Source organism: Phytophthora cinnamomi, assembly GCF_018691715.1.
Source record: "Phytophthora cinnamomi strain GKB4 chromosome Unknown Contig92, whole genome shotgun sequence".
In the NCBI taxonomy this organism is placed as follows: Eukaryota; Oomycota; class Peronosporomycetes; order Peronosporales; family Peronosporaceae; genus Phytophthora; species Phytophthora cinnamomi.
This window is the reverse complement of record NW_027151025.1, coordinates 65,160-92,992: the sequence shown is the minus strand read 5'-3', so window position 1 is coordinate 92,992 and position 27,833 is coordinate 65,160. Positions and strand designations below refer to the sequence as shown.

Genomic DNA, 27,833 nt, shown 5'->3' with positions numbered 1-27,833 from the left:
ACTAAGGCAATATATTGAGTTTCCAGCTTACCTACTCAATCCGAGTCCATCAATTGGAGCAGAACCCGCATCATCTCGGCCGATATATCCGACTCCTTGGCTACGTTGACACGAGATACTCGTGGATCGGCAAGCAAGTCACGGAGTCGGCGGCGTGTAGATTGAGTAGCAAAGAAGGCTTCTTCGACGATAGCGATGAAAATGTTCAGCACCACGTATATAAACAACGAGATAAACGAATACAGATACACCTTCCCGGATACGTTAAAGTGATGCAGTTCCATGGCGTCAAACGTATCCATGATGATATCTCCATTCATGAGAGAAAAAAGAGTGATCATGGAGGCGCTAAGGGTACCAAACTCTTCAATCTTGTTGCCGAAGTAGATAGTCCCGAACAGAGCATACCCAAAGAGAATGGGAGACACCCCAAGCAAGAACTGCAGCACTCGCGGTGTCCCCCACTTGAGCGTCAAAACGATCGAGTAGATGTGCTGGTTGTGCTCCAAATATCCAACAAGGCAACTCCATAGCAGCAATAGCGCCGTTGCGTGAAGTAATCGATGCCAAAAACGGATCGGCATGTGAGCTTCTAGGAAAAGCAAGCTCCACATGGTACTCGCAAGCAGTAACACCAGAGAGGTAAATACCAAAAGCTGCCTACAGCACGGATACAGGAAGCAAGTGTTAGCCCAGAACTGTACATCGTGGAAGGGGTCACCTCACGTACAAGCCGTTAAGAAGTTTGAGCTTAAGAGAAAAGGGAATTTTTGTCCATGAACCGAACACTTCTCGTTCGCGGTCGAAAGTCGGTGGGCGGTTATCATCACCGTCTTTGGGTGCAGCCACGTCGTATAGCCCATTATCTAAGTTCCCTTTTTCCTTAGCGTGATCTCGTAGCAAACCTCTTGCTCGCGCCATACTGTAATCATGTAGTAGCAGAATAAAAGATTAGATCGATAAATGACGAAGTATACATGAACATATTTCGGGGAGCGTACACATGAAATGATCGCCGAATTGCCTTGAGGCTGAGCATCATGTAAATAATGGAAACCACCGCGACGACAGCATGCATCCAAACAAAGCTTTGTCTAGCTGTCGCCCAAAACGGGCGCGGATGTGTGCTTGCGCATCGTGATACTTCGCAGTCCTCCAATTGGACATGGATCTGTGCGTTTTCGATCACCTGGAACCCCACATTCACTTTCCACTCGAAGCATTCCTCGTAAAAGTTCCCAAATTGGTGATCACGCAGCGGGAAGGAAAATTTAACCGCTCGCAGCGATCGAAACAAATGCTTCTTTTGCCACGGCGCCATGCTTGGGTCAAAAGGCCCCACTGTCTCGTCATCGTGACTGACTAGATATTCTCGCGTCTCCAATTCACCATGAGGCAACACACGCCCAACCGTCAGCTTGAGCGGCTGGATCTCGCCCGATGACGTGCGCAAATACTCGTAGTTCGCAACGGACTCGTTTCCGATCGAGAAATAGGAGTCTCGCAGGTAGTGTATGGCCCCCATGGTACGGTTGATCGTGTAAAAGTCACGCTGGAACCGCGGTCTAATCGGCGAAACGTCAACAGCAGATAAGTGCACTGGTGACGCGCCAATGGATTCTACCCGAAGCAAAGGAAACGAACGTACACAACACCGATGTTCGCAGCGGGTGGCAGGAAGAAGAACGCCCTGCGCCAAAAACAGCGTGTTCATGTGTCAGAAGGCCGAGGCACGTGAGAGACTGACTGCCAACTGCGGAACTGCGGGGCGCACCAGTTGCGATGCGAGGCGCGCATGTAGGCGGCGTTCTGCGCGTCGTAGAGCTGCATCTGCGCGAAGGTGAGCAGCACCAACGCTACGTGAAGCGTCAGCTTGTACGGGAAGCGACCGTGCACCGCCCACTTCTCCCAGGGCGACAGCACTAGGCGCTCCACCGCGCCCATGGAGGACGCTCGCTTCCGTCTCGCAGGCGCCGCGTCCCCCTGTTCGTCGTCCTCGGGTGACAGCAGTCCGCGCCGCAGCTCCTCATCCGATGGGTTCATCGATCAACGTCACTTCCCCAAAATGAAGTTGACATTTTCCTCAATTTCTGAAAAAGAATCTGATTTTCGCCAAACCTACCGAGAACCATACGCTGTGATGCAAGACAGGTTTTCGCAATCGCAGAAAAGCTTTGGGTCAATTGCTCTGGCAGCGATGGTCCCCGGTAGACACGCGCTGGCCTCGGCAACTGCAGCCGCAGCGACGCTGCAGGTGGCGTGGATGGAGGTGCACGCGGCGAACCAGCTGCTGGGCAGCGCAGAGGGCGAAGGCCAGAGGGACGTGGGCGACGAACCCGTCGGCGCCGAGGACGTTGCAGGCGGCGACGCAATGCTGACGGCTGCAGGCACTCCCACCGTGCAGCAGGACCCGAACGCCGTGGCGGCGGCGGCGGCGGCGGTGACCACTAGTTCCCCCACTGATAACAAAACGAACTCCCAGCAGCCGGCGGCGGATGGAGACGAAAAGGAAGAGGCGACACTGCCAGCGGAAACGATGGCGCCCGCGGCCACGGAGCCTCCGGCGACAGACGCCCCAGCCGATCCAGGGACAACGCAGCCTGTGGCGATCGTGGATGCCACAGCGAAGCCATCTCTTCGCACGCAGGAGCCGGCCGATATCTCAGCAGCCGTGACGAATGACGCGGCTGACACGCACGCTCCGGGGTATTTGGGCCAAGGCATTAACCCGCTAGTATTGATGGCGCTAGCGGGTATTTGCTGCATCTTCCTGCTGCTCTGGGGACGTAAGCGGCGCTCTACTGCTACCACTAGTGCGGGTGCATCCGGCGGCGCTGGATCCAAGGGACCCAAAGTGGCCTACACACAGGTGCCCGACGAACAACCGTTTAGCCACAGTCAGGATGACGACGACGAGTTCTGTGACGACTACGAAGAGGACACTTTCGCAAACGATCGTGACAACTGGGACGACTGGGAGGGCAACTCCTCGCAAGCGCAGACTCCCCAGCTAAATCCGTTCGTCGCGGCAGTGCCCAGCCCTCCACGGCCGACAACACCGCGTCAAAATAACAACACCCCAAGTCCTTCCCAGCCTAGCCAGCCGCTTCCCCCTCCGCCGCAGCACGTTCAGCTCCAGGAAATTGCTATCGCCGGCAAAGGTGACTTTCAACGGTCAAGCGCCGAATCCAACAGCTCTAGCGACTCATTCGAGGTCGTGGCGGATGAGGCGCATATGCCACCCACAAGCAATCGCAGTGCATCAGCGGAGAAGGAGAGTGAGAGCGTCGACGACCTGTTCAGCGTACGTATTGCTTGGGGTGTGGTATGCAGTGGTTTAATTCTGACTGAAATTTCTGCATGCAGCAATTTGGTATGGTGCCTACATTCAAGAAGAGTGCGGTAGTCCCGCCCCCGCCTGCAGCTACTACTAGCGCGGATCCAGCGATGGCGGAGGTACAGCATACTGTGTCAACATTACCTACTGCTGCTGAGGCTTCGGCGTTGTTTGCAGCCGAGATGGACGACGAGCTCACTGCTGTTGATGCGGCTGACGAATGGGGCGAAGATGACGAGTGGGTGAAAGGCATTTGATCGGTCTCCACTCGGAGTCGATGTTGAACACCATAAAGAGCAAACGCACATACCTATATTTCAACTCGTTTTGATGACCTACATGGGAATAAAGTGATTACAGCGGCGGCGAGAGGGGGGATGAACGGCGAATTATACTTATCGTAAGGCTTGCCCAGGCTGGCTGTCGCGACCCATGGGTGTTACTCCGCTCATCGCATACGAACCACCGGATACCGGGGTGGCTGCACCGCCTTGCTGCTGTTGTAGAAGGATCATCTCGCTCGTCGTAGCCTTGCTTGGTTCGATACTCAAACCTCGAAGTCGAGTCACATCGTCAAGGTCAAGCCCTCCACCACTTGTGGTGCTCTCGCGACGAGCATACCCTGGAATGAGTTCTGGTGGGCCCTCCCAGAGCTTGTTTAAAATTCCACGCCGCCACCCCACGACCGCCAGTACACCCAGCGTGCAAGGCACCAGGTACATTAGTGCTGGTTGGCCGCTGCCAGTGACCACAACAGCGATATTCGCTAGCAACAGGCCAATGGTGTAACCCCACATGAGTAGGCAAAACAGCCCGCGGCGACACGGGTGGCGCTCTTTCGCAGTACCGAGCTCTGCTCCTAGCATGTCCAGATCCCGGTTGCCAGTTGTTACCGCTGAAGCACGACTCATTACATCGCCAACCGGGCGGCGGCCAAACATCTTTCCGTGGGGAGGCGTCAGGCGTCCAAATAACTGACCCCGAGTGGCGTAGTCGTAGCGCGCGCAGAACACAAGCAGCAAGCCAGGCAAGACAATGTCTCCGAGACCCAAAAGCGAGGTACCCGAGCGCCAGTCCAGCATCTTGGGGACGCGAAGTAGGATAGGCATTGACTCAGAACGACAGTCGTGCTTCGTGTCTGTCGGATAGCGCAAACAGAAACCACTAGAGACACCGCCCGTCGCAGTGCTCTGCGCACCACCGGTAGCTACCTTGATCATGACGCTCTCTTTGAATATGTACGGTGAAATGAAGACCATGAAGATATCGTACATGAAGACCAGCACCAGTAGCACCGTGGCCACCTTCAAATTGGGAAGGCGTGCGGTCCGCAGGAACACGAGGCAGAAGCAAACACCAAAAATATCCTGGAACACCCACGAATACGACTGGAAGCGTGTGAGAAACCAAAAGAGCGCGATTCCGAATGCCAACACAAGCGCCACCATGTCACCCACACTCCAAGCTGCGGGCACCACTATATCTTCCCATTGCCACAAAACATCACGCCAAGGAAGTTTGTGCAAAAACTTCAGAGGAAGGCGGCGCATAAGCGGTTCCCAGATGATCTGGAAAGTGGCGGTCACGGAGCCGATGCCGAACAGAACAACAACCACGATGACCACGTTGACGAAAAAGAGCAGCACGAGGAACCCTGAACCGAACACCAGGAATGCCAGTGCATGCCAGGAATTAAGGTCGAGTTGCTCCTGGTCTGGGGCCTGTTCGTCGTGTTCTTCGTACGCCACTCGAGCTTGTGCGACGGCATCCGAAGAGGTAGCATCTGCTGCCATCACCGCCGCCTTTAGCTGCGCCTTTGTGCGTTCGTAAGTGGCGCCCTTGTACGACCCGACCAGCACCGTAGCGCAGGCAACGATCCAGAGGATTACCTGGGCAGGGTCTACCCTGGGCGGATCACGTTTGTACACGGATATCATGATCTGACCGTCTTCGTCCTCGCTTCCGGTCGTCAGCATCTCCTTCAGCGAATCTCCGTCGTTGATGGAGATCCGTACCACAACAATGTCGCTGACTAAGCTCTTGTCCGTCACAATGTCTGTCGTTCCGAAGCCCATGAGATCAGGAATATCCCAGGCGCAGCACACCTGCTTGTTGGCGCCGCCCGACGGCACGCACATGTGCGATGAGCACCTGTTGCTGCCTGTGCAGGAACGCACACTCACGGCGTCTTCCCACGACGAGGCCGTGGAGTCGGTGATATCGGCGTTCCAGGCTGCCTTGCCGGAGCCGCGCGAGCAACTGTATTCCATTTTCTTCTCCTCCTTGGTGGCGTCCGCGGCGCTAGAGCGGTTGTAGAGCTGCTCGAGCGTGTCGGTGACGATGAGAACGGCAGCACCCAGCTCCTGCGCGTAGAACGCCTTCTCTGCGAATGTGCAGCCCCCGCGGTCCACCAGTAGCACGAAGGGCTCGTCAGGCAGCCCTAGTAACGCCGCGCCGGCAGATCCCGACAGGCTGGCGGCCGAGGCGTTGCCGCTGGCGGTGGCAGTGGCATTGATCAACTGCTCCTTGGACGTGCAGCCGAACGTGTCGTCCAGTCCCGTCACGTTGTACACGAGTGGGTAAAAGGCGTGCCTTTCACCGTCCTTGAGCTTCTGGGCCTCCAGCGACGCTCCCCACCCTTCCTCAGCGGCGCTGGACGCGTAGAATACAGCCTCTGACTTGCGGACGTTCACGACGGCCGACAGGATGGATTCCGCCGGGTTCGAGCTCGCGCGGACCGTCGACGCGGTGGCGGCGGCCGCCAGCACCAGCAGCGCGCGCACGAGCACCGGCGCCATGGGAGACCGAGCGACCGACTCTATGCAGGGCTTTCCCTAATAAGACTCCGCTGGGCACCTGTCTTCCTTGACCTGCAGCACTCACGCACGCGCAGGGTCCGATGCAATGCAGTCCGCTCCCAGTGCGGTACAGCCTGACGGCCAGACGACCGTTTCTGGACAGAAACGAGTTCAGCGTGTATTGAGCTCGCCGTCGAGAGGCGGGGTGTCGTCCTCAAAAATGAACTACTTGAAGCGCATTTTGGTGCTTGGACGCAGATGCCCCCCGACCTCTTGTGGGTACACTGTACCCACAACCCAGAGTGGGATCGTGCTAGGTTTTGGCCAATCGCCATAGAAACGCTCAATCAAACTCAGGCATATTTTATCCCATACAAAGGGGTCTCATGCATTTTCTGCCAATCCGCAATTTCTACGTTTCAGCCAATGCGCGGCGGTGTTTTTCAGCCAATCCGCAGCATAACGCGCGGGAGCGACGCAACGGCCGACGGCGCGCCATTTAAACGGAGCCCGAGCGCGCGGAAAGTGAGTGACCCGCATTCCAGCACGATGGACCCGCACGCCGTGAACGCGATGGGCATGCAGGGCGGCATGTCGATGCCCATGTCGATGGCGATGGCCGGCGCGAACGGCGCCAACCCGCAGGCCATGGCGATGGGCATGAATGGCATGGCCATGAACGCCTACGGCGTCCCGCAGCAGCAGCAGCAGCAGCAGCAGCAGCAACAACAGCAGCAGCAGATGATGATGAACATGAACCAGATGAACCAGATGAGCATGGGATCCATGGCCATGAAGATGAACCCCAACGCTATGAACCCGGCGGCTGCGGCGGCCGCGGCGGGAGGCCCGGGGATGCAGGTGGCGGGTGCCCAGGCCGGAGGTGTCGCCGGCGCGGACTGGCGGATTCAGCTTACGCGCGAGCACCGCGCGAATCTCATCGCCAAAATGTACGTAGTGCGGCGGCTGTTTGTTGTAGTGTGAAGCTGGTCTGACTTTTCTGATTTGCTTGGTGTTGTCGTCTTCCTCCTCGTCGTCGTCGTCGTTCTAGATACAACGAGATGGTGCGCGTGTCGGCGGACCCTGTGCCTGGCATCAAGCTCTGGATGAACGTGTCGTGGTACGAGCTGACGCTCTACAAGGAGTCGCGCACGCAGGAAGAATACATCAACAAGATCTTCACCCGCCTCAAATCGCTGCGCGCGCAGCAGACGGACATGAATGCGGTGATGGCGGCGCAGACGCTGCCCAACCAGGGCATGCTCTCCAGACTGGACTTCTCGTACTACAACACGCTCAACCTGAACCAGCGTACACCCGCCCCCGCCGCTGCAAGTGGCGCTCAGGTTGGAGGATACCCAGGTCACCCGCAGTTTGGCGGTCCTGCCGGCCACCCTGGAGCTCAGCAGCCGCAGCAGGGCAAGCCTGTCGCCATGGGTGCTGGAGGTATGCCTGCCAACCCGGCAGCTCCGAATGGAGCGAATACTACGCCACGGGCAGCAAAGCCCGATGGGGCCATTCCTGGTGATATGACCGCAGAGTACTGGCGGCAGCACGCAGCGCTCAAGGCTAAATATCACGATGACGTGGAGAAGGTGCACAGCGCATTCAAGAAATACGTGGATCACATGAAGGGCCACGACGAGACCGAACAAAAGAAAAAACTTCGGTATCTGCTTAGCTACGTGCAGCTGTGCGCGAGCATTCTCAACGAGGACAAGACGACACACGCGCCGCGCAAAATTGAGGAGCTGGACAAGGTGTACAAGTACATCGTAAAGATTGTGAACCCGTATTTAAAGAAGCTGCGTACGGAGACGGACAAGCGCAGCTTTACCCCAAACGCTGGCGGTGGGAATGGTCCCAACCCGGCTGGCGTGAACCCCTCCACAGCGGCGAATCCCGCTGCAAACTCCGGCCCCTCTTCAAACGCTGGCGCCGCAACAGCTAATTCTTCGGCAATGCACATGCAACAACAACAGCCAGGCCCTGGCCAGCAGCAACAGGGGCAGCAACAGCAGAACCCGGCAAATGTGAACGCACCCGGTCAAAACTTGTCGCTACAACAAAAGCAACAGCAGTACCTGATGCAGCAACGTGCTCAGCAAATGCAGCAACAACAGCAGCGGATGCAGGCTCAAGCACGTCAGCAGCAAATGATGCAACAGCAGCAAATGATGCAGCAGCAGAAGGGGGCGCACCCGGGACAACCGCAAGCGCATCTCCCCGGTCAACAGGGGAATCAGGCAAACCAGCAGAATGGCCAGCAGGCGCCTGCTGCCCAGCAGAACCCGCAGCAGCAACTAGCTCAGCAGGCCCAGCGTGCCCCGCAAGCTCCGACCAGCCAGCCACAGTCTGCGCCCCAACAGCAAGCTGCTCCGCAGCAGCCTCAGCATGGTGCCCCCCAGCAGAGCCAGCAGCAAGTTCGCCCTCCGCAGCAGTCTCAGCCGCAGCCGCAACAGCCTCAGTCTCAGTCTCAGTCTCAAGCACAGCCACCTCAGCAGTCTCAACAACAACCGCAGGCGCAGCAACAGAAGTCGCAGCAGGCACAACCACCCACCTCTCGTGGCGATGCGTCTTCGTTGAGTCTGGACGATTCGCTGTACGGCGGAATGGACAGCAGCGGCTTGCTGCAGATGCCGTCAAACCTGGGGTCTTCTGGGACCTCGTCAGGATTCATGAGCTTCTCAAATGATCTCTCGCCTACAAATTTCTCGAGCATGGACTTGCTAGATATGGACGGCTTCATGGGCCAGGACGGGGGCAGCAACTCGGGCGGCTCTGGGCACAACAACAACAGTAGCAGTGGCGGAAACAACACAAACTCCGGCGACGGAGGCGACTCGGACCTCATGTTCATGGAAGCACTTTGAATCAAATAGCCCTGAGTGAGTATGCGTGTTAGTGTTCCAAATGCAGTTGCTCTTTGATGCAAACGTTAATTCTTCCGTTGGCCTTCCACCAACGTCCAAGTAAGTACCTCCACGTCCTTGCCTTCACCTCCACACCCTGCCACCACCCATCGATGGCTCGTGTCGTCATCAAGCTCGGGCAAAGCCAGTCCTCGTCTTGAGTCGCTCTGATGTACGTTGTCCTTCGCACCACATGGTGCTCAGCACCGCAACCGACTCGAGGCGAAGTCTCAGAACCTGTTATCGCGCTGCTCTGAAACGGATCGGACTTCGTGAGACCGCATGCGCGCCGTCGTGTCATTCAATCATCAGCCCTCCCCGGACACGCACTTGGTGCATGCTGAGCCATGGTTGAGTTTGACAAGTGGGGGTCGGACCAATATGACGTAAAGCAGTTTGGTTGGATCTGATCTATAGAATAACATGTCGAAGTCGTTCTATCATTTTGGACAGGATATGCGACTCGGTGGTATATCGATTAACCTAAGGCATGCGCCACGAAAATACGGTGACTGACGTGCCTTCAGAACAGCCCACAAACAGTCGTTCCTCTCCCCTCGTGCAGTCGACGTTTGACGGATCCGCAGAGCCCCACGAGCTCACTATCTCTCTGAGCTTCCAGACCTTCGTGGGCCGACGGCCTTAGGACCACCGCACGCAGCAGCATGGCGAACCGGAGCACCGTGCGGCTGCTGAAGCCCACTGCCAGCACGCAGAGCATGTCCAGCGCGCTGTCGCTTCAACCGGCGCCGCTGACGAGCGCCGCGCTCTCCCGTGCCGTGGAGGAAGACCTGGAGTCGCAGGCGCGCACGTCGCTGAGTCTGTTCGGCTTCGGCGCCGTGGACTCGGTCAACTGGAGCCCCGTGAGCGCCAGCGCGGCGGCAGCGGCGGTGTCCACCACCGAGAACCCGGGCACGGGCGGCGCGATTAAGGTCCGCGTCATGGAGCGCGTGTGCCCCATCGGCACCAACACCTTCCTCTGGAACACGATGAACTCGCTTGTCAGCGGCGGCGAAGGCGGCGACGACCCTACGACTTCCGGCGCGGATCTAGCAGCAGTCAACGGGAATGGAGGCAGTGGCGTCAGTGGCGGCGGCGCACGGGAGAACGACACCTCGGAGTGGGACGCTGCGTCGTCAGCGGCGGGGCTGGGCAACGTGTTTGCGTCCAAAGTGCTCCAGCAGTATCTCGTCAAGTGCGTCGCGCTGCTGCCGTCCTCCATCGAGGAAGTCATGGATCTGCTGGTGCGCTCGGACAGAGAGGACATGGAGCTGCCCATGCAGCACCTCGTGGGGGTTCGCACGACCTCGTCGGCCTTTGTGTACCGCCGCAAGAAGAAGCGTCTGCGTCGCAGCAATAACAACAACAACAACAATAACACAAACGGGAACGCTAGCGATGGGCTCTCTCAGCGAATGGCGTCCCAGGCGTCGACACTTGACTGCGACAGCGAGTCGTCGTATTCGGACTCGGATCTGGAGAGCGAGGAGGATTTACAGCCTTTCACAGGGATCAGTCGAGAGTCTTCGACCGGACGTGCTCGAGGCACTCGAGGCGACTCACTAGAGGTCGATCGATTAACAGGCAGCGCTACCCCGACGACACGAGCTACAAGTTCGGGGCCGTACTTATCCCCCACGTACATGGATGATTACCGTGCCGCAATGGCAGCTTCGGGCCACCAGGGGAATCTCAGCATCAAGTGGGTTGTAGGAGAAAAGTCGAGCCGCATGTTTGCTTCGCGGACTACTTACTGTCTGCTGGATTACGAGTGTATCTTGGTGAATGACTGGGATGAAACCGCAGACCCGTCGCCAATGTACGTGCGCACGCTACAATCGTGCTACAGTCCGCACTGCCAGGCATGGCTAGACGAGGTCGGTTCCAAGCCCACAGACCTCCAGCCAACAGGATTCATGGTTCGTCAAGCACGTGGCCGCGACGGCTACGTCGAGGTGCAGTTCGTGGCGTCGATTTTGGAGAAAGCGCAGCTTCCTATGGCGTCTCGGCGAGCGAAGTTGCGAGCTCTGTGCGCCAAAATCGCACGACTGGAAGAGGTTCTCACCAGTCGACGCCTATCGCAGTCACTACTTGTGAATGCACCACAGTGGGTGCACAATCGAGAGCGTCAGGGGTGCCGTATATGTGATGCAAAGTTTGGGTTGTCACGTCGCCGTCACCACTGTCGTCTGTGCGGTGAAGTTTGCTGTTCCGAGTGCTGCCCCAAGATGGATGTTGCTCTACCTGACGTGGGGTCTACCAGTGTGCGTGTTTGCATCGGGTGCGTGCAAAAGCGCCGCAAGAGTTGCGAATCGGTGACGTCATCGTCAAGTGCTCCCGTGTCTACATTGTCGCCAACAAAGGGCGCCTCCCTGGCTACCCCACCTCCCCCGGGACACCCGGCGCTACGCTCAGCCTCGTCGTCGCCATCTGAGTATTACCTTTCGTCCGCATCGAGTTATGGCTCAACTGCTAGCAGCTACAATAATGGCGGAAGTTTGGGTGAGCGGAAACACTCTCTAGCCTCCTCGGTGTTCCAGAAAATGAAGAGCAGCTCTCTGAGCTAGTGATAGCGTAACTCTTGATCGAAGGGTAAAACTACTAGCCATAGTAAGTACTTCGAAGTTAGTAAATACCATCAACTGGGGATCCATCTACGACACGCTAATTTTGGTATTGGATGCGCGCAGCTACGCGCCAATTCGGGTGCTTGACCATCTTGATCAAGAAGACCCGTGACCTGTTTCTCACTCACCTATTTCCCACTCGATGACAGTACAGCCTGCGCTATAGCACGACTTCAACACCTCACTACTACTGACGACACAACTTGTAATGACAAGGAAGACCGGCGTCAGCCGTGGGGCGAGTCCACCAAACAACGACAACTGTGATAAACAGTCACGAAAGAAGCAGCCCCGTGACTACGAAGTTTCATACAGGACGTGCGTTGCTATCTTCGTGTTCGTCCTCCTTGGGATAAGCATGATTCCGCTCAAGGAGTACTACGTTGGCAGCTACGTCACTAAGTCGCTTGATGAAGTCCGCTATGAAGTCGTTGCGCGGAGTCTCAATAACCTGGGCGTTGTGATTAATGGTGTTCATTACTTTGACACGTTTTGCCGCAAGAACCTCACGCTGATAGATCTCGAGACCAAGAGGGCACTAACCCGCACAGACGCAGCCACTCTCTCACTGAGCGACTTTCTCGTTCGTTCGAACCTGCGTCGATCCGATCTCATCGCCAACTTGCCGGGAGAGGTTTTAACGACACGCGTTGACATTATGGAAGACCTGTACGCGCCTTTATGCGGACCTGTGACAGACACTTTATCGTCATGGGAGACCCAGCCACAACTGCTATTCGGAAATTGGTTCCCTGCTATTCGGCACGAGTTCTGCCGAGATTTTCACGACAGATTTCCTCGTGATCGCTTTTTTAACCACGGAGATAAAGCACCAATCGACAGATACTTGAAAGAGGTCGGCAATGTCACGCTTGGCCTCATTGCCGTTGTCAACATGTCCGAAATATACCTGCGCCATTTTGACGACGCACTCGTAATCCGCAAGATCATGAAAAACGTGCAGGAGGGTTTCATGGCTTCAGCGCTACCTGAGTACACGGACAGCGTAGCGGAGGTAATTGTGGACCTGTACAGCGAAGGCATATCGCTTGCTGACGTCGTGAGGCTACTACCTGGTTCGTTTGATGCTGATCACATCACACTTGTCGACATACTAGGCATCAACGCTCTTCTAGCCTATTACCTGGACGCGCAACAACTTTCCGTTGGGGTCAACGTTAATGGAGAGGCGGCCATTTTGGCAGAGGTATCACACGCCACAGCGTCATTCTTTACGCCAGATTTTTTGATCGACACGATTGGGATGCATTTAGTATCGACAATGTACTTGGCTCCATTCTGGAACTGCGCCATTCAGCACACGACAATGAATAAATCGATCACCGCAGCCGACGTTAATGGAGAGGAAATCAAACAATGCGGAAGTGGTATGGCCCCGATTATTCCGACATTCGCCGTGAATTTGATGTTTCTATTTCAGAAGGACAAGCGCGATTATTCTGCGTTAGACAACACCACCACTTACACTCTGGGGCGACGACGCGAGTCTGCGACGGATTATACTGCTTTGGAAATCCCGGAAGTGCTTACGAATTCTGCACTACTGTCAATGGATGGTACAAGATGGACAAAACCACGCGTTAACGTTTCTGCGACAAATACTCAAACGCCAACTACCCCGTATGGTTACCTGTTTACACCAGATTGCCGGGCACTCGTAGATTTAGTGATGCAGCAGGGCGGCCGAAATGTACAAAAGTATCAAGCCTACATAGGTGACGGGCTTGGTAGCTGCTCGTTCCGAGATTCGCAGGAGACAGATTTACAAACCTTGTGCAGACTGTTTATGACTTCAGAAGAAGTTATATTTCGCACTCTCAATGGAAGTCAACGCGAACTTCCTTCCTGCTCATCTTTTATCACCGCCGACACCAGCATTGAAAACCAGGCGCTCGAGCAGGATAACTTGCGTCAGATCGAGTGGTTTATGATCGATACCACAATGTTGACTCGGTGTATCCGAATTCAAGACAATACGAGTCGGCAGATCCGCACGTTTCTGTTGATTCTCAACTTGATCGGTGCGTCGCACTACGCGATCGAGTACATATTCATCCTCAAGAGTGTCTGGGTATTCATCCGAAACAGCGTTTATCGGCCTGTAGCAGGGGCGTTGTCTCAAAACCGCATTGGAAGCACAGACTTTTTCAAACGCGAAGTCCCACTCGTACGTATCGGAATCTTCGAGTTGCTCCAGTGTGACCCAGCGGACGGAGCCCTCGGTCACCCTGGTACAATGGTTTTGCTATATCTCGGAGCCATTGGCGCTCTCAGCAACATTTTCTCACTTAGTTGTACAGCTCAACTCTCGACCGAAGAAGGAACTATCGTCATCTATTGCACCCCATCCATTCCAATGCGCAGTCTCTCGCTTGTTCTTACAACCCTAAGCAGTAGCTACTGGGTCATTCGAGTCACCTTGCAAACGCGTTCGTTGGCGATGCGTCTCGATCATGCTGCGCGAAACGACTTTGTGCGTTTTTGGTCGCTTAATGCAGCTGCGGTGCTGGTGATCCATTTTTCGTGCAAGGCGGGTGCTGACCTTGTCTTTCGTGATGCCGAGCTACACTCAGATCCTCAGCTCTACGCGATAAGTGGTGGTTCAGTCGTTGCTGTCGTCATTTCCCTGGGATTTCTATTCGTGCACGTGGTATCACGTGACACGTCGAGGCTGCGTAGTATGATAAAACGACGGTCGACGATGGTATTATGGCAAGAACCCTCCGTTCGCGACGCCAGTGGGCGAGAATTTGTAGCCAAATGGAGCACAAGGGGTCTCAACTCGGTGCTGTACCATTGCGCGAGCCCGCAGATCGCCCGGCAGCTAGAGGCCTTCGGCAGTCGCCAACAACTCGGTTCGTTCTTCCCCAAGAAACTTCAAACCGTAGTCACCACTGATGGCAATCGGCACAGCGATATACGAATGCACCATTTTGTTACTGTTCACTGTGCAGCTGGAGCTCACGCCCATTTACAAACTGTGAAATGGTTCCTGGAACCAAGTGGAAACGGGGGCGTCACGAGTGTAAATCCGACACCAAAGACGTCTAGGATCACACCCGTGTTGGATATGAGTAGATTTTCTCGGGACGGGCTCTCATGGGCAGGAACACACGTGGTGAAAGAAGAAATGTCGACAAAACATATCAGTGATTCACCAGATTAATGTTAATATTATTAATACTTGTTTCGCCTGGTTAAAAGTTAGCATAGAGTTGAATACCTCTGTACCAAAGAATAGTATTGGATTGAAGGCCTTGCACGCGAGCAGGATGGCTGAATGAGAGTTAAGCAGCTCCGTTTCCCTCTTGACCCGAGGGTGTCCGCGCTACCCGTTAGTTTCCCTGTCTGAGGCGTAAGAAGCCAAATGACCTGAGCAGTGTTTGTCTTCTGTTGTTGGTGCGGGGGAGGTTTCACTTCCGTTTCTGTCTGTTGTGTATCTGCTGTGAGGCCGCCAAAGTAAAACTGCAGCAAAGGGCAATTGCCGTCCGCGCAGCGAAACACGACCAGCTGCTGCACTGCGATCCAGCATGTGCATGCTTGACTACAGGATTTGTGTCATCGCCGCGCGCTGGTGACGCGCGCCAGGATGGTCTCCGCACCGGTAACGGCAGCAACAACTTGCTGTCCATGCTAGTCATTGCAGGCTGCAGTGCTGCAATTTGCAGCCCGCCGGGATGGCATCGGAGGGCGCAGTGCTCGGCGAGTTCGCCACCGCTCGGTCAAGTGGCGGCCGAGAGGCCAAGCAGATGCAGTGTGTCCACATGCTGCCTGCCAACCCTGGCCGCGACCGCATTGTCGACCCCAGGGCCCCTAATAATCTTAGGCTAAGATACGCCAGTGGTCGCCACAATGGGCGCTTTCTTGTCCGACGTGGCAGGACGTACGAACGCCTGCTGCTCGGAGTTCCGCTGCAGCTTGGCCGTCGGTGGCGGAGCGGCCGCCGTTGCGTCATAGCACTCGCGCTGCAGAGCGCGGCCACACGGGTGGCCAGAGGCTTACCTGACTCATGAGCGCGAGCGAGATTCCAGGCCTGGTCGGAGGAGCCGTTAAACGCCGGTACACCAGCTGCGCGCCTTTCACGGCGCCTTGTTGGCAACGACCCATAGCCGCAACGACTCGTTGCGGCTATGGATGTGAAAAGGCCCTCGCTTGGGCCCCATTGCCGGCCGGCCCATGCTGCATCCGTCCATGCCGCCCTCGCGGCGCGTCATGAGGCTCGTTCACGATTGGCATTGCGAACAGTGGCACCGCGACATGCACGGGGATTGGTGGAAGCCCGGCTTCAACCGTCGCAGAGCCCAAACGGAGCGCTCCGCAAAGAACTGTGCAGTCGCGGCGGTTCCGTGCCACAGACGCGTCAATCCGCCCACAGTATTCCGGTCCGCAGGCGCTTAATTTGGGCTCCTGGCGGTGACGCGCCTTCTTTTGGGCGCCCTGTCACGCCGCACGCCCTTGACACTTCATTGCAGGAAAAGAGGAAGAAGGCCCAAAAGCGGCTTCAATTTCCCCGCTGCGCGCCGCTCGTCGCCCGCGCGCCCCAGTCTGCTTCTGGCCGCCAGCCCCGCGCCGATAGCGTCCGCCGAGCGCCCCCCGATCCCGCGGCGAGCGCTCCGCGACCGAGCCACAACGCGCCAGAGGAGCCGCTAACTATAGGCACAGTCACCCATGGCCTTTACGATGCAGACGGAGGTGAACCAGGCGAGCTGGGCGTCGCCGCCCGCGTCGCCCTCCCCGCTGTCGCTGCGGGCCACGCCGGCGTCTCCGCAGGTGCTGCGCGCTGCGAAGGCGCGCCAGTCGCCCAAGAGGCTCAAGCAGCAGCAGCAACAGCAGCAGCAGAGGCGGAACAAGGCCAGCGAGCCGGCAAACAGCGCGCTCGTGCTGGTGGGCATGATCTTCTTCGGCGTGCTGCTGGCGCTGCTGGTCATGGCCTTCTTCGCGTACGCGCCGCTGCTGTGCGCGTCCTGGCTTGGCATTATGTATGTCATCGGACTGTACCTGTCCACCGAGTCCAAGTGGCGCTGGCACGACGCGCAGGAGTTCGAGAACCGCTTCTGGACCGGCACCGCCTTCATGTTCAGCGCCGCGGTGCTCTACATCAAGGACTCGCCGCTCGCTGTCGGCCAGTGGAACTCGACGCTCGGCCTCGTGCTCGTCTTCGGCTTCACAATGAGCGTGCACTTCTTTGACCGGTTCCTGCACCGGCAGGAGATCAGTCGACGGCCGAGACTCAAGGAGGCCACGAGGCAATTTTCGCATAATTTATTCAAGTACAAGGCCACGGCCGAAGAGAAAACGCTGCTCGTCATGGACTGCGTCAACTGCATCGACCGCCATTATTTACCGAGTACCATTAACAATATGATCAACCTCGCCGAGGTCAAGCGGCGAGAGCTCAAGATCTTCCGCATTCTGGCTGGAGCAGGGAAGGACGAACTCAACTACATTTTGAACCACATCCGGTTAGCGCTGCTCTTCTACAAGGTCAAGGACCACTCGAAACTGCGGGAGGACCAGAGTCGAACGCTGATTCTTGACTTGCTGTGCACAACGCGACTAGCCGATTTGTCCGTGATGTCCCGCGCGCTTCTGTTGGATGCGCTGATGGTAATGAAAATCAGCGCCCACCCGATGGCTCAAAAGTGGGTGCGCAATATTATTTTGAAGACGCAGGGCGACGACTTGAGCAACTTGAAGACGTACACGGATGCAAAAGGCGATTTTCACAGTATGCACAAGCTAGTATTTAACGACGTCCGCGACCCGACAATTCGTGCGGACATTTTGACCCACATCCAGCGCGAAGCTAGTGTACAGATCGCGCACATGCGCCTCGGAACGAAGCGCGGCCGTAACCGCAAGCAGCAGGCATGGCGTAAGGTTTTGAGCGATGTGGATGACACACTGTACTCTTCAGGTGGGCGATACCCGGCAGGGTTGGATACGCGGTATCCTCGACACACTCTGTACCCTGGCGTTTTACCATTCTATCGCGAGCTGGACATGGGCACCGTTGGCCCAGATGACTGGACAGATGATCGTGTGGGCAACCTCGTATTTCTCTCAGCCAGACCCCATGTGTACAAGGATGTTTCGGAGAAGAAATCATACGCCAAATTTGCGGCGCTGCATGAGAAGATGGGCATGCACACTCTGCCCACGATGCTCGCAGGCAACCTAAAGTCAGGTCGTGCCTTTATGTGGCAAGGCGATCTGGAGCCTATGGCACAGAAGAAGTTTGAGAACTTTAGCGAGTTCTACCAACTCTACCCGGAGTTCAAGCATGTTTTTGTCGGTGACAATGGTCAAGGTGATGTACGCGCTGCCGAGCTTATCGTGGAAAAGTTTGGTTCTGACGCATTAGAGGCTGCGTTTTTCCAGCGCGTGCAGCCTATGGAGAAGATGTTTAACTATCATTCGAAGGAGGACTTGGAGCGTTGGCGCAAGATGAACATTATTTTTTTCGACACATACGTTGGCGCAGCAGTCGAGGCTTTCCGAATGAAGAAAATTCGTCTTAGTGGACTCAAGAAGATATGCGATGATGCCGGGCAGTCGTTTGAGGCTATTCACTCGTGGCTTACCCCGCAGAGCCGGGAGCGTGCGAGGCTGCTTCTAAACAGGGACCTTGCAGCGGCAAACGTGCTACTGGCTAAAAAGCTTGGGCCCTCAGCTCTGGTGATGAAACCTCAAGGACTGGCGCTGAATTCGATTGTTCGCACGCCATTGGGGCGGGGTATTGTTCGCGCTTTCCGTGGCATTGATGGCATTTATCAGGTGGACCTGACGGATTGGCCACCCTCGGCAGTAAATCAGAAGCGAGTGCAAGCCTTTTTCCCGGAAGACGGTCTCACGGCCTACGTCAGTACCGACATCTCGCCCCTCGCTAACAGTTCCATGAGGTACATCAAGTTCTACCACCCCCCACCTGCCCACGTCTTCGCACCACACACCCTGGTGAAAACACTTTTTGGTATCGGCCGTGTTCAAAGCTACCGCGCAGAAGATGAAATCTACACGGTAACCATTCCTGGGGACCAGATTATGCTGCACATGACTGCTTTCCTGAATACAGATTCTCTGCAACCTGTGGATGAGGATTTCCTCGAGAGTTACGCCACAAGCGGCTCGACGTCGCCGCGGATGTTTGCTGGTGTGCGCTCTGGTATCGGATTTATCACAAAAAAGCTGATCACGTTTGTGCCTGGCGGGTCTGCGGCCAAGCCGATGTTTGGCATAGCGGTTGTTGTGGATTCTCCTATTGGCCGTGGTGTGGTTGTTAACTTTCGGGAAGAAGATCGCGTTTACGAGCTACGGTTGTTTAGTAGCGAGACTAAAACCAGGAGTGGTGAACTGCCGTCACACGTCAGCGCATTTGTCCAAGAGCGGTACTTGCAGCTTTCGCCAGTGTCGCCACCTCGAAGCTTCTTCTCGATGCTTGGCCTGGGCTACAGCGCAGCAGAGAATACAGTCGTGCAAACAGCAGCACCGGTTTCGGTTGGCTCTCGCGTAAGCACAGCTTATGGCAAGGGTGTTATTCGCAGCTATCGCCCGGCGGATAATGTGTATGAAGTGGTGCTAACCGATTGGGCCCTAGCTGGTGGCCACGGCGTGATCGCGTATTTGACAAAAGATTTTGTCAACTTGGAAGATCCAGCTTCAGACAAATTTCCAGCACTCCCGCTAGCGGCAAACGAGGTTTCAACGGAGGGGTCAATCCCCGCGCCGCCCGGTAGCGGTAGCATTTTCCAGTTGCTTCGTTATGGCTTTTCAACGCCCGCTTCCGAGGCAATCCCCAGCACGCCGCCCGCAGCCGCAAAAGCCGACCAGTCGGAGGAGATATTACATGTAGAGTAGTTGGTGGTCTTGGCGTTGACGGCGTCATGTTAAGCTATATGGACGAACTGTTTTGCAAATTCCGTACCCGAAGTATTTGTTTCTAATTTTAGGCATCAAGACGTGTAGTACTTCAGCAAATTTACATTTATTTTAATAAAATACCCGTTACAGTATCGTTGTGATTGTATATCTAATCTTTGAACAACTCATAAACCACAATGCACCAGGTGATCAGCAAGACACTCACCTGCAGACTCCATCACCACGGCTTTGCTGCGTGGGAAGTGGCACGTGGGATACTTAGTAAACACCGTAACGCCGAATGACCCATAGACTTTAACCGATCACATGATCGAAGTTTAAGGTGCTATCGCAATCTACAAGTCGACTGCATTTCTTTAGATATTTTTTACTTACCCAAGCTTCATCAATAACGGCTGCACTAGTCCCTTGCACCTGTGCTAACCACCAGGAGCATTTTCCAACGCCAAGACCACCAACTACTCTACATGTAATATCTCCTCCGGCTGGTTGGCTTTTGCGGCTGCGGGCGGCGTGCTGGGGATTGCCTCGGAAGCGGGCGTTGAAAAGCCATAACGAAGCAACTGGAAAATGCTACCGCTACCGGGCGGCGCGGGGATTGACCCCTCCGTTGAAACCTCGTTTGCCGCTAGCGGGAGTGCTGGAACTTTGTCTGAAGCTGGATCTTCCAAGTTGACAAAATCTTTTGTCAAATACGCGATCACGCCGTGGCCACCAGCTAGGGCCCAATCGGTGAGCACCACTTCATACACATTATCCGCCGGGCGATAGCTGCGAATAACACCCTTGCCATAAGCTGTGCTTACGCGAGAGCCAACCGAAACCGGTGCTGCTGTTTGCACGACTGTATTCTCTGCTGCGCTGTAGCCCAGGCCAAGCATCGAGAAGAAGCTTCGAGGTGGCGACACTGGCGAAAGCTGCAAGTACCGCTCTTGGACAAATGCGCTGACGTGTGACGGCAGTTCACCACTCCTGGTTTTAGTCTCGCTACTAAACAACCGTAGCTCGTAAACGCGATCTTCTTCCCGAAAGTTAACAACCACACCACGGCCAATAGGAGAATCCACAACAACCGCTATGCCAAACATCGGCTTGGCCGCAGACCCGCCAGGCACAAACGTGATCAGCTTTTTTGTGATAAATCCGATACCAGAGCGCACACCAGCAAACATCCGCGGCGACGTCGAGCCGCTTGTGGCGTAACTCTCGAGGAAATCCTCATCCACAGGTTGCAGAGAATCTGTATTCAGGAAAGCAGTCATGTGCAGCATAATCTGGTCCCCAGGAATGGTTACCGTGTAGATTTCATCTTCTGCGCGGTAGCTTTGAACACGGCCGATACCAAAAAGTGTTTTCACCAGGGTGTGTGGTGCGAAGACGTGGGCAGGTGGGGGGTGGTAGAACTTGATGTACCTCATGGAACTGTTAGCGAGGGGCGAGATGTCGGTACTGACGTAGGCCGTGAGACCGTCTTCCGGGAAAAAGGCTTGCACTCGCTTCTGATTTACTGCCGAGGGTGGCCAATCCGTCAGGTCCACCTGATAAATGCCATCAATGCCACGGAAAGCGCGAACAATACCCCGCCCCAATGGCGTGCGAACAATCGAATTCAGCGCCAGTCCTTGAGGTTTCATCACCAGAGCTGAGGGCCCAAGCTTTTTAGCCAGTAGCACGTTTGCCGCTGCAAGGTCCCTGTTTAGAAGCAGCCTCGCACGCTCCCGGCTCTGCGGGGTAAGCCACGAGTGAATAGCCTCAAACGACTGCCCGGCATCATCGCATATCTTCTTGAGTCCACTAAGACGAATTTTCTTCATTCGGAAAGCCTCGACTGCTGCGCCAACGTATGTGTCGAAAAAATAATGTTCATCTTGCGCCAACGCTCCAAGTCCTCCTTCGAATGATAGTTAAACATCTTCTCCATAGGCTGCACGCGCTGGAAAAACGCAGCCTCTAATGCGTCAGAACCAAACTTTTCCACGATAAGCTCGGCAGCGCGTACATCACCTTGACCATTGTCACCGACAAAAACATGCTTGAACTCCGGGTAGAGTTGGTAGAACTCGCTAAAGTTCTCAAACTTCTTCTGTGCCATAGGCTCCAGATCGCCTTGCCACATAAAGGCACGACCTGACTTTAGGTTGCCTGCGAGCATCGTGGGCAGAGTGTGCATGCCCATCTTCTCATGCAGCGCCGCAAATTTGGCGTATGATTTCTTCTCCGAAACATCCTTGTACACATGGGGTCTGGCTGAGAGAAATACGAGGTTGCCCACACGATCATCTGTCCAGTCATCTGGGCCAACGGTGCCCATGTCCAGCTCGCGATAGAATGGTAAAACGCCAGGGTACAGAGTGTGTCGAGGATACCGCGTATCCAACCCTGCCGGGTATCGCCCACCTGAAGAGTACAGTGTGTCATCCACATCGCTCAAAACCTTACGCCATGCCTGCTGCTTGCGGTTACGGCCGCGCTTCGTTCCGAGGCGCATGTGCGCGATCTGTACACTAGCTTCGCGCTGGATGTGGGTCAAAATGTCCGCACGAATTGTCGGGTCGCGGACGTCGTTAAATACTAGCTTGTGCATACTGTGAAAATCGCCTTTTGCATCCGTGTACGTCTTCAAGTTGCTCAAGTCGTCGCCCTGCGTCTTCAAAATAATATTGCGCACCCACTTTTGAGCCATCGGGTGGGCGCTGATTTTCATTACCATCAGCGCATCCAACAGAAGCGCGCGGGACATCACGGACAAATCGGCTAGTCGCGTTGTGCACAGCAAGTCAAGAATCAGCGTTCGACTCTGGTCCTCCCGCAGTTTCGAGTGGTCCTTGACCTTGTAGAAGAGCAGCGCTAACCGGATGTGGTTCAAAATGTAGTTGAGTTCGTCCTTCCCTGCTCCAGCCAGAATGCGGAAGATCTTGAGCTCTCGCCGCTTGACCTCGGCGAGGTTGATCATATTGTTAATGGTACTCGGTAAATAATGGCGGTCGATGCAGTTGACGCAGTCCATGACGAGCAGCGTTTTCTCTTCGGCCGTGGCCTTGTACTTGAATAAATTATGCGAAAATTGCCTCGTGGCCTCCTTGAGTCTCGGCCGTCGACTGATCTCCTGCCGGTGCAGGAACCGGTCAAAGAAGTGCACGCTCATTGTGAAGCCGAAGACGAGCACGAGGCCGAGCGTCGAGTTCCACTGGCCGACAGCGAGCGGCGAGTCCTTGATGTAGAGCACCGCGGCGCTGAACATGAAGGCGGTGCCGGTCCAGAAGCGGTTCTCGAACTCCTGCGCGTCGTGCCAGCGCCACTTGGACTCGGTGGACAGGTACAGTCCGATGACATACATAATGCCAAGCCAGGACGCGCACAGCAGCGGCGCGTACGCGAAGAAGGCCATGACCAGCAGCGCCAGCAGCACGCCGAAGAAGATCATGCCCACCAGCACGAGCGCGCTGTTTGCCGGCTCGCTGGCCTTGTTCCGCCTCTGCTGCTGCTGTTGCTGCTGCTGCTTGAGCCTCTTGGGCGACTGGCGCGCCTTCGCAGCGCGCAGCACCTGCGGAGACGCCGGCGTGGCCCGCAGCGACAGCGGGGAGGGCGACGCGGGCGGCGACGCCCAGCTCGCCTGGTTCACCTCCGTCTGCATCGTAAAGGCCATGGGTGACTGTGCCTATAGTTAGCGGCTCCTCTGGCGCGTTGTGGCTCGGTCGCGGAGCGCTCGCCGCGGGATCGGGGGCGCTCGGCGGACGCTATCGGCGCGGGGCTGGCGGCCAGAAGCAGACTGGGGCGCGCGGGCGACGAGCGGCGCGCAGCGGGGAAATTGAAGCCGCTTTTGGGCCTTCTTCCTCTTTTCCTGCAATGAAGTGTCAAGGGCGTGCGGCGTGACAGGGCGCCCAAAAGAAGGCGCGTCACCGCCAGGAGCCCAAATTAAGCGCCTGCGGACCGGAATACTGTGGGCGGATTGACGCGTCTGTGGCACGGAACCGCCGCGACTGCACAGTTCTTTGCGGAGCGCTCCGTTTGGGCTCTGCGACGGTTGAAGCCGGGCTTCCACCAATCCCCGTGCATGTCGCGGTGCCACTGTTCGCAATGCCAATCGTGAACGAGCCTCATGACGCGCCGCGAGGGCGGCATGGACGGATGCAGCATGGGCCGGCCGGCAATGGGGCCCAAGCGAGGGCCTTTTCACATCCATAGCCGCAACGAGTCGTTGCGGCTATGGGTCGTTGCCAACAAGGCGCCGTGAAAGGCGCGCAGCTGGTGTACCGGCGTTTAACGGCTCCTCCGACCAGGCCTGGAATCTCGCTCGCGCTCATGAGTCAGGTAAGCCTCTGGCCACCCGTGTGGCCGCGCTCTGCAGCGCGAGTGCTATGACGCAACGGCGGCCGCTCCGCCACCGACGGCCAAGCTGCAGCGGAACTCCGAGCAGCAGGCGTTCGTACGTCCTGCCACGTCGGACAAGAAAGCGCCCATTGTGGCGACCACTGGCGTATCTTAGCCTAAGATTATTAGGGGCCCTGGGGTCGACAATGCGGTCGCGGCCAGGGTTGGCAGGCAGCATGTGGACACACTGCATCTGCTTGGCCTCCCGGCCGCCACTTGACCAAGCGGTGGCGAACTCGCCGAGCACTGCGCCCTCCGATGCCATCCCGGCGGGCTGCAAATTGCAGCACTGCAGCCTGCAATGACTAGCATGGACAGCAAGTTGTTGCTGCCGTTACCGGTGCGGAGACCATCCTGGCGCGCGTCACCAGCGCGCGGCGATGACACAAATCCTGTAGTCAAGCATGCACATGCCGGATCGCAGTGCAGCGGCTGGTCGTGTTTCGCTGCGCGGACAGCAGTTGCCCTTTGCTGCAGTTTTACTTTGGCGGCCTCACAGCAGATACACAACAGACAGAAACGGAAGTGAAACCTCCCCCGCACCAACAACAGAAGACAAACACTGCTCAGGTCATTTGGCTTCTTACGCCTCAGACAGGGAAATCTAACGGGTAGCGCGGACACCCTCGGGTCAAGAGGGAAACGGAGCTGCTTAACTCTCATTCAGCCATCCTGCTCGCGTGCAAGGCCTTCAATCCAATACTATTCTTTGGTATCGAAGAGTACCAAACGTGCTGTTTCTCTTGGACGCACTTGGCTTACAGGATCATCTTAAGCGGGTCCTCCACCAGCTCCTTGAAAGACGCCAGCCACTGTGCGCCGACGGCGCCGTCAATGACGCGGTGGTCGCAAGCAAGCGTGGCGGTCATCACCTGCGCGTACTTATAAATTTGCTCAGCGTTGGGGTCGTCGTTCGGCACCACCTTCTTCTCGATCGTGCCCAGGCCCAGCAGGCAGGCCTGTTCCGGGCGCACGATGCCAGCCAGCGACTGCACGTCGAACTGGCCCACGTTCGAGATCGTGAACGTGCCGTTGGCAAGGTCGGCGGGCTCGAAGGCGCCGTCGTTAGCCTTGGCCACCGCAGCTTGGATTTCCTTGCTAATATCGTCCAGGCCCTTGCGGTTCACCTGGGTCAGCACAGGCGCCACGACGCCACCAGTAGATGAAGACACCATCAGGTTCACGTTCACGTCGTTGAACTGACGGATGAACGAGCCCTTCCAGCTCGAGTTGGCGTCTGGCACCTTGCGCATGGCAAGCGAGGCGGCGCGCACGATGAAGTCGTTCACGGACAGCTGCTCTTCCTCGCCACGGCCAGCGTTCAGGCGAGCACGAGCGTCGAGAAGCTTGTCGAGCGTCAGGTTGGTCGACAGGTGGTAGTGCGGCACCTCCAGCTTCTGCTGCGTGAACTGCTGGGCAATGGCCTGCGCCTCCGGGCTAATCGGGTAGTCCGTGAAGTTGGCGGTGGCCGTCGGGGCGGCAGCAACAGGAGCAGCGGCAGGAGCGGCGGCCTCGACAGCTGGGGCCGGGGCAGCAGTGCCGGCAGCCAGAGCGGCATCCACATCAGCCTTGATGATACGGCCGTTCGGGCCAGAGCCGTTGATCACAGACAGCACAGCGCCAGACTCGCGGGCAACCTTCTTGGCCAACGGGCTAGCAAAAACGCGGCCCGAGGCGGAGACCGAGGCAGCCGGAGCAGCCGGGGCAGCGGGGGTCGGGGCCGCCGCCGCAGCAGCAGCAACCGGAGCAGCCTCAACGGCAGGGGTGGCCGGAGCGGCCTCCACAGCGGGGGCGGCGTCAGCCGAGAAGTCCTTGAAGGCGGCGAGGTCCTCCTCCTCCGTCACGGTGACGAAGATGGGTTTGCCCACGGGGATCTCACCCGAGCCAGCCTGCACCAGGATCTTGGCCAGGTACGAGTCGTCCGTGGCCTCGTAATCCACGACGGCTTTGTCCGTCTCCACCTCGCACACGACGTCGCCGGCCGAGATGAGGTCGCCCTCCTGTTTGTTCCACTTGGCGATGGTGCCCACCTCCATGGTGGGGGACAGGGCCGGCAGGCCCACGATCTCGTGGTCGGGCAGCGAGCTGAAGGCGCGCGCAGACATGGCCACGGAGGCCTCACGGCGCGCCGCAGCACTGGCGTGGTGCACGTCAAAGACGGCCACACGCTGCCACACGTTCTTGTTGCGGAGGGCAGTCTGCCGAGCACAAAACGAGGCAATCACTTAGCAAAACCTCAAAACCGGCAGGTCTCCTGCCACGCCGCTGCGTTGCGAGGCGCGGCGTCTGCGGTCAACAGCAGCAACAACAGAGGCACGAGAGGCCATCTGCGGGCTGCGGCTGCGACCGCATTCTCTTTGGGGGACGCACCTGGAAGCGCTGCATGATCACCTATCTACTGCTGCTGCGCCCGATTGAGTTGTGACGCCGAACTCCAAGCAGAAATGGTGGGTGTGACCCCCCTCGGCGCCACGAGTGGTCCACTCGGAGTGGATTGGCGACCGCATACAAACGCCAAGTGCCGACACCCATTTATGTCGCGTACCCATCAATACGTACCCGCTTTTGTCGCGTACCCAACACGGAAGCGATCTTCATTGGATGAAAGTGGGTGGGATTTTAGCCAATGATAGGAGAATCGCAGAAGATTTGTATGCCGCCACTGGGCTTTGCGGCACGTCTTGCTTGATGTGTGCTGCGATGCGTGTCTCTACTCGTGCACAGCGGGATTTGACCCACCAACGCAGTGCTGCATTGATGCCGAAGGTACCGATTCCAGCCTCCAGCAGCAGGAGTTGTTTGTTGTTCACGGCCGTGCTCACTTCTGCGGTGGCGTGGCGCTGTTCGAGCATTGCGGAGGACTGCCAGGAAACACCAGCAGGTGCATTCGCGAACGCGTAAATAGCGGCAAAAAAAATGGAGTTGAACATAAGGTCCTGGATGCGCATGGGCTAAGATCGATGAAGGGCATTGACAATTCGCAGCGCGGCATCCGATCGCACTGGGTGTAGAGACATCCTACCGTTCGGTGGTGCTATCCCCCTGAACGGGGGTGCGACCGTGCACCATGGCCGGCGCGTGGTTCACTAATTAATAGCATCGGCTCCAGCTTGGCGTGATCCATTCGCGAGGGCCATGATATCGTGGAGGACCCCGCTGCCAGACTTACAGTATCTGGTTGACTATTAAATATTAAGAGGGACAGCTCAACATTCCACTGGTGGAGGAGATTATTGGAAATTATGTACTGCTGCGAACTACCAGGGCTAGTTCCCCCACTGCGGCAAGCTGGAGGCAGACCATAGCATATAGCACAATGAGGTCACTCGCTACATCGAACTTGTAGGCAATCAATTTTTATTTGTCCACACTGACTGAATCAATACGATATATGCCTTATTCCTTGGAAAATAATTATTGTCTGTTGTCATCCCCCTGCTCGCCTGTTGGGCCTCCATAGTCACTGTTCGCCTGTTGTAAGCACTACTTATATGTTGCATATCGACAGAGAATCAGCACTGCATATCTGTTGACCTGAAAACCTGTTATCGAAGAGCATACGTACCAAGAGCACAATGTATTGGATATACTTCAGCCGAACATGAAAATGAAAATATTTCTCCAGGGGTAGGATAGTGAGTCTCCCGCGCGTACGGGTAGGCTCAACTTTGAAAACAAAGTTTGAACGCTACAGAGCTCGAATAGGCAAACAACATAGATGAGGAGAAAGAGGAAAACCTGAAGAGTACTCAGCTTTCTCCTTGGATCGATTCGAGTTACGCATCAGCCCAACACTGCTGTCGGAAGTTGGACAAATCGATAAAAATCACCAAATTTTTGTTTTGAGAAAACTAGAGATGCAACGGAGAAACGGCTTAGTACAGTG

The 27,833-nt window shown here is 56.4% G+C and overlaps 8 protein-coding genes across 9 annotated transcripts; 4 read left to right on the top strand and 4 right to left on the bottom strand.

Annotated features, from left to right (window-relative positions):
• Positions 1–35: 35 nt before the first annotated feature.
• On the bottom strand, positions 36–2,043 carry IUM83_02706 (mucolipin-like protein; the record flags this gene model as incomplete). Its single annotated transcript, XM_067926647.1, has 5 exons — positions 36–660; positions 731–922; positions 1,002–1,565; positions 1,649–1,690; positions 1,775–2,043. 5 exons carry the CDS (start codon positions 2,041–2,043, stop codon positions 36–38), a joined length of 1,692 nt encoding a protein of 563 aa, XP_067784402.1.
• A 154-nt stretch (positions 2,044–2,197) lies between these two features.
• IUM83_02705 (uncharacterized protein) lies at positions 2,198–3,594 on the top strand (the record flags this gene model as incomplete). Its single annotated transcript, XM_067926646.1, has 2 exons — positions 2,198–3,304; positions 3,367–3,594. The coding sequence occupies 2 exons, from the start codon at positions 2,198–2,200 to the stop codon at positions 3,592–3,594; spliced, it is 1,335 nt and encodes a 444-aa protein (XP_067784338.1).
• A 907-nt stretch (positions 3,595–4,501) lies between these two features.
• Positions 4,502–6,135, bottom strand: IUM83_02704 (signal peptide peptidase-like protein; the record flags this gene model as incomplete). Its single annotated transcript, XM_067926645.1, has 2 exons — positions 4,502–4,544; positions 4,610–6,135. 2 exons carry the CDS (start codon positions 6,133–6,135, stop codon positions 4,502–4,504), a joined length of 1,569 nt encoding a protein of 522 aa, XP_067784339.1.
• A 549-nt stretch (positions 6,136–6,684) lies between these two features.
• IUM83_02703 (uncharacterized protein) lies at positions 6,685–9,008 on the top strand (the record flags this gene model as incomplete). Its single annotated transcript, XM_067926644.1, has 2 exons — positions 6,685–7,085; positions 7,187–9,008. The coding sequence occupies 2 exons, from the start codon at positions 6,685–6,687 to the stop codon at positions 9,006–9,008; spliced, it is 2,223 nt and encodes a 740-aa protein (XP_067784340.1).
• Positions 9,009–9,712: 704 nt separating this feature from the next.
• On the top strand, positions 9,713–11,614 carry IUM83_02702 (Zinc finger FYVE domain-containing protein 9; the record flags this gene model as incomplete). 2 transcript variants are annotated; one of them, XM_067926643.1, is made up of 2 exons in its annotated part: positions 9,713–11,362; positions 11,588–11,614. In XM_067926643.1, 2 exons carry the CDS (start codon positions 9,713–9,715, stop codon positions 11,612–11,614), a joined length of 1,677 nt encoding a protein of 558 aa, XP_067784341.1. The 2 variants fall into 2 exon arrangements, with proteins under 2 accessions (XP_067784341.1, XP_067784342.1); XM_067926642.1 differs by having other exon boundaries at positions 9,713–11,614.
• Positions 11,615–16,363: 4,749 nt separating this feature from the next.
• On the top strand, positions 16,364–19,552 carry IUM83_02701 (uncharacterized protein; the record flags this gene model as incomplete). Its single annotated transcript, XM_067926641.1, has 1 exon — positions 16,364–19,552. One exon carries the CDS (start codon positions 16,364–16,366, stop codon positions 19,550–19,552), a length of 3,189 nt encoding a protein of 1,062 aa, XP_067784343.1.
• A 1,002-nt stretch (positions 19,553–20,554) lies between these two features.
• IUM83_02700 (uncharacterized protein) lies at positions 20,555–23,222 on the bottom strand (the record flags this gene model as incomplete). Its single annotated transcript, XM_067926640.1, has 3 exons — positions 20,555–20,563; positions 20,650–21,283; positions 21,418–23,222. The coding sequence occupies 3 exons, from the start codon at positions 23,220–23,222 to the stop codon at positions 20,555–20,557; spliced, it is 2,448 nt and encodes an 815-aa protein (XP_067784217.1).
• A 1,483-nt stretch (positions 23,223–24,705) lies between these two features.
• Positions 24,706–26,332, bottom strand: IUM83_02699 (Pyruvate dehydrogenase complex dihydrolipoamide acetyltransferase; the record flags this gene model as incomplete). Its single annotated transcript, XM_067926639.1, has 2 exons — positions 24,706–26,145; positions 26,318–26,332. The coding sequence occupies 2 exons, from the start codon at positions 26,330–26,332 to the stop codon at positions 24,706–24,708; spliced, it is 1,455 nt and encodes a 484-aa protein (XP_067784256.1).
• Between the last annotated feature and the right edge of the window lie 1,501 nt (positions 26,333–27,833).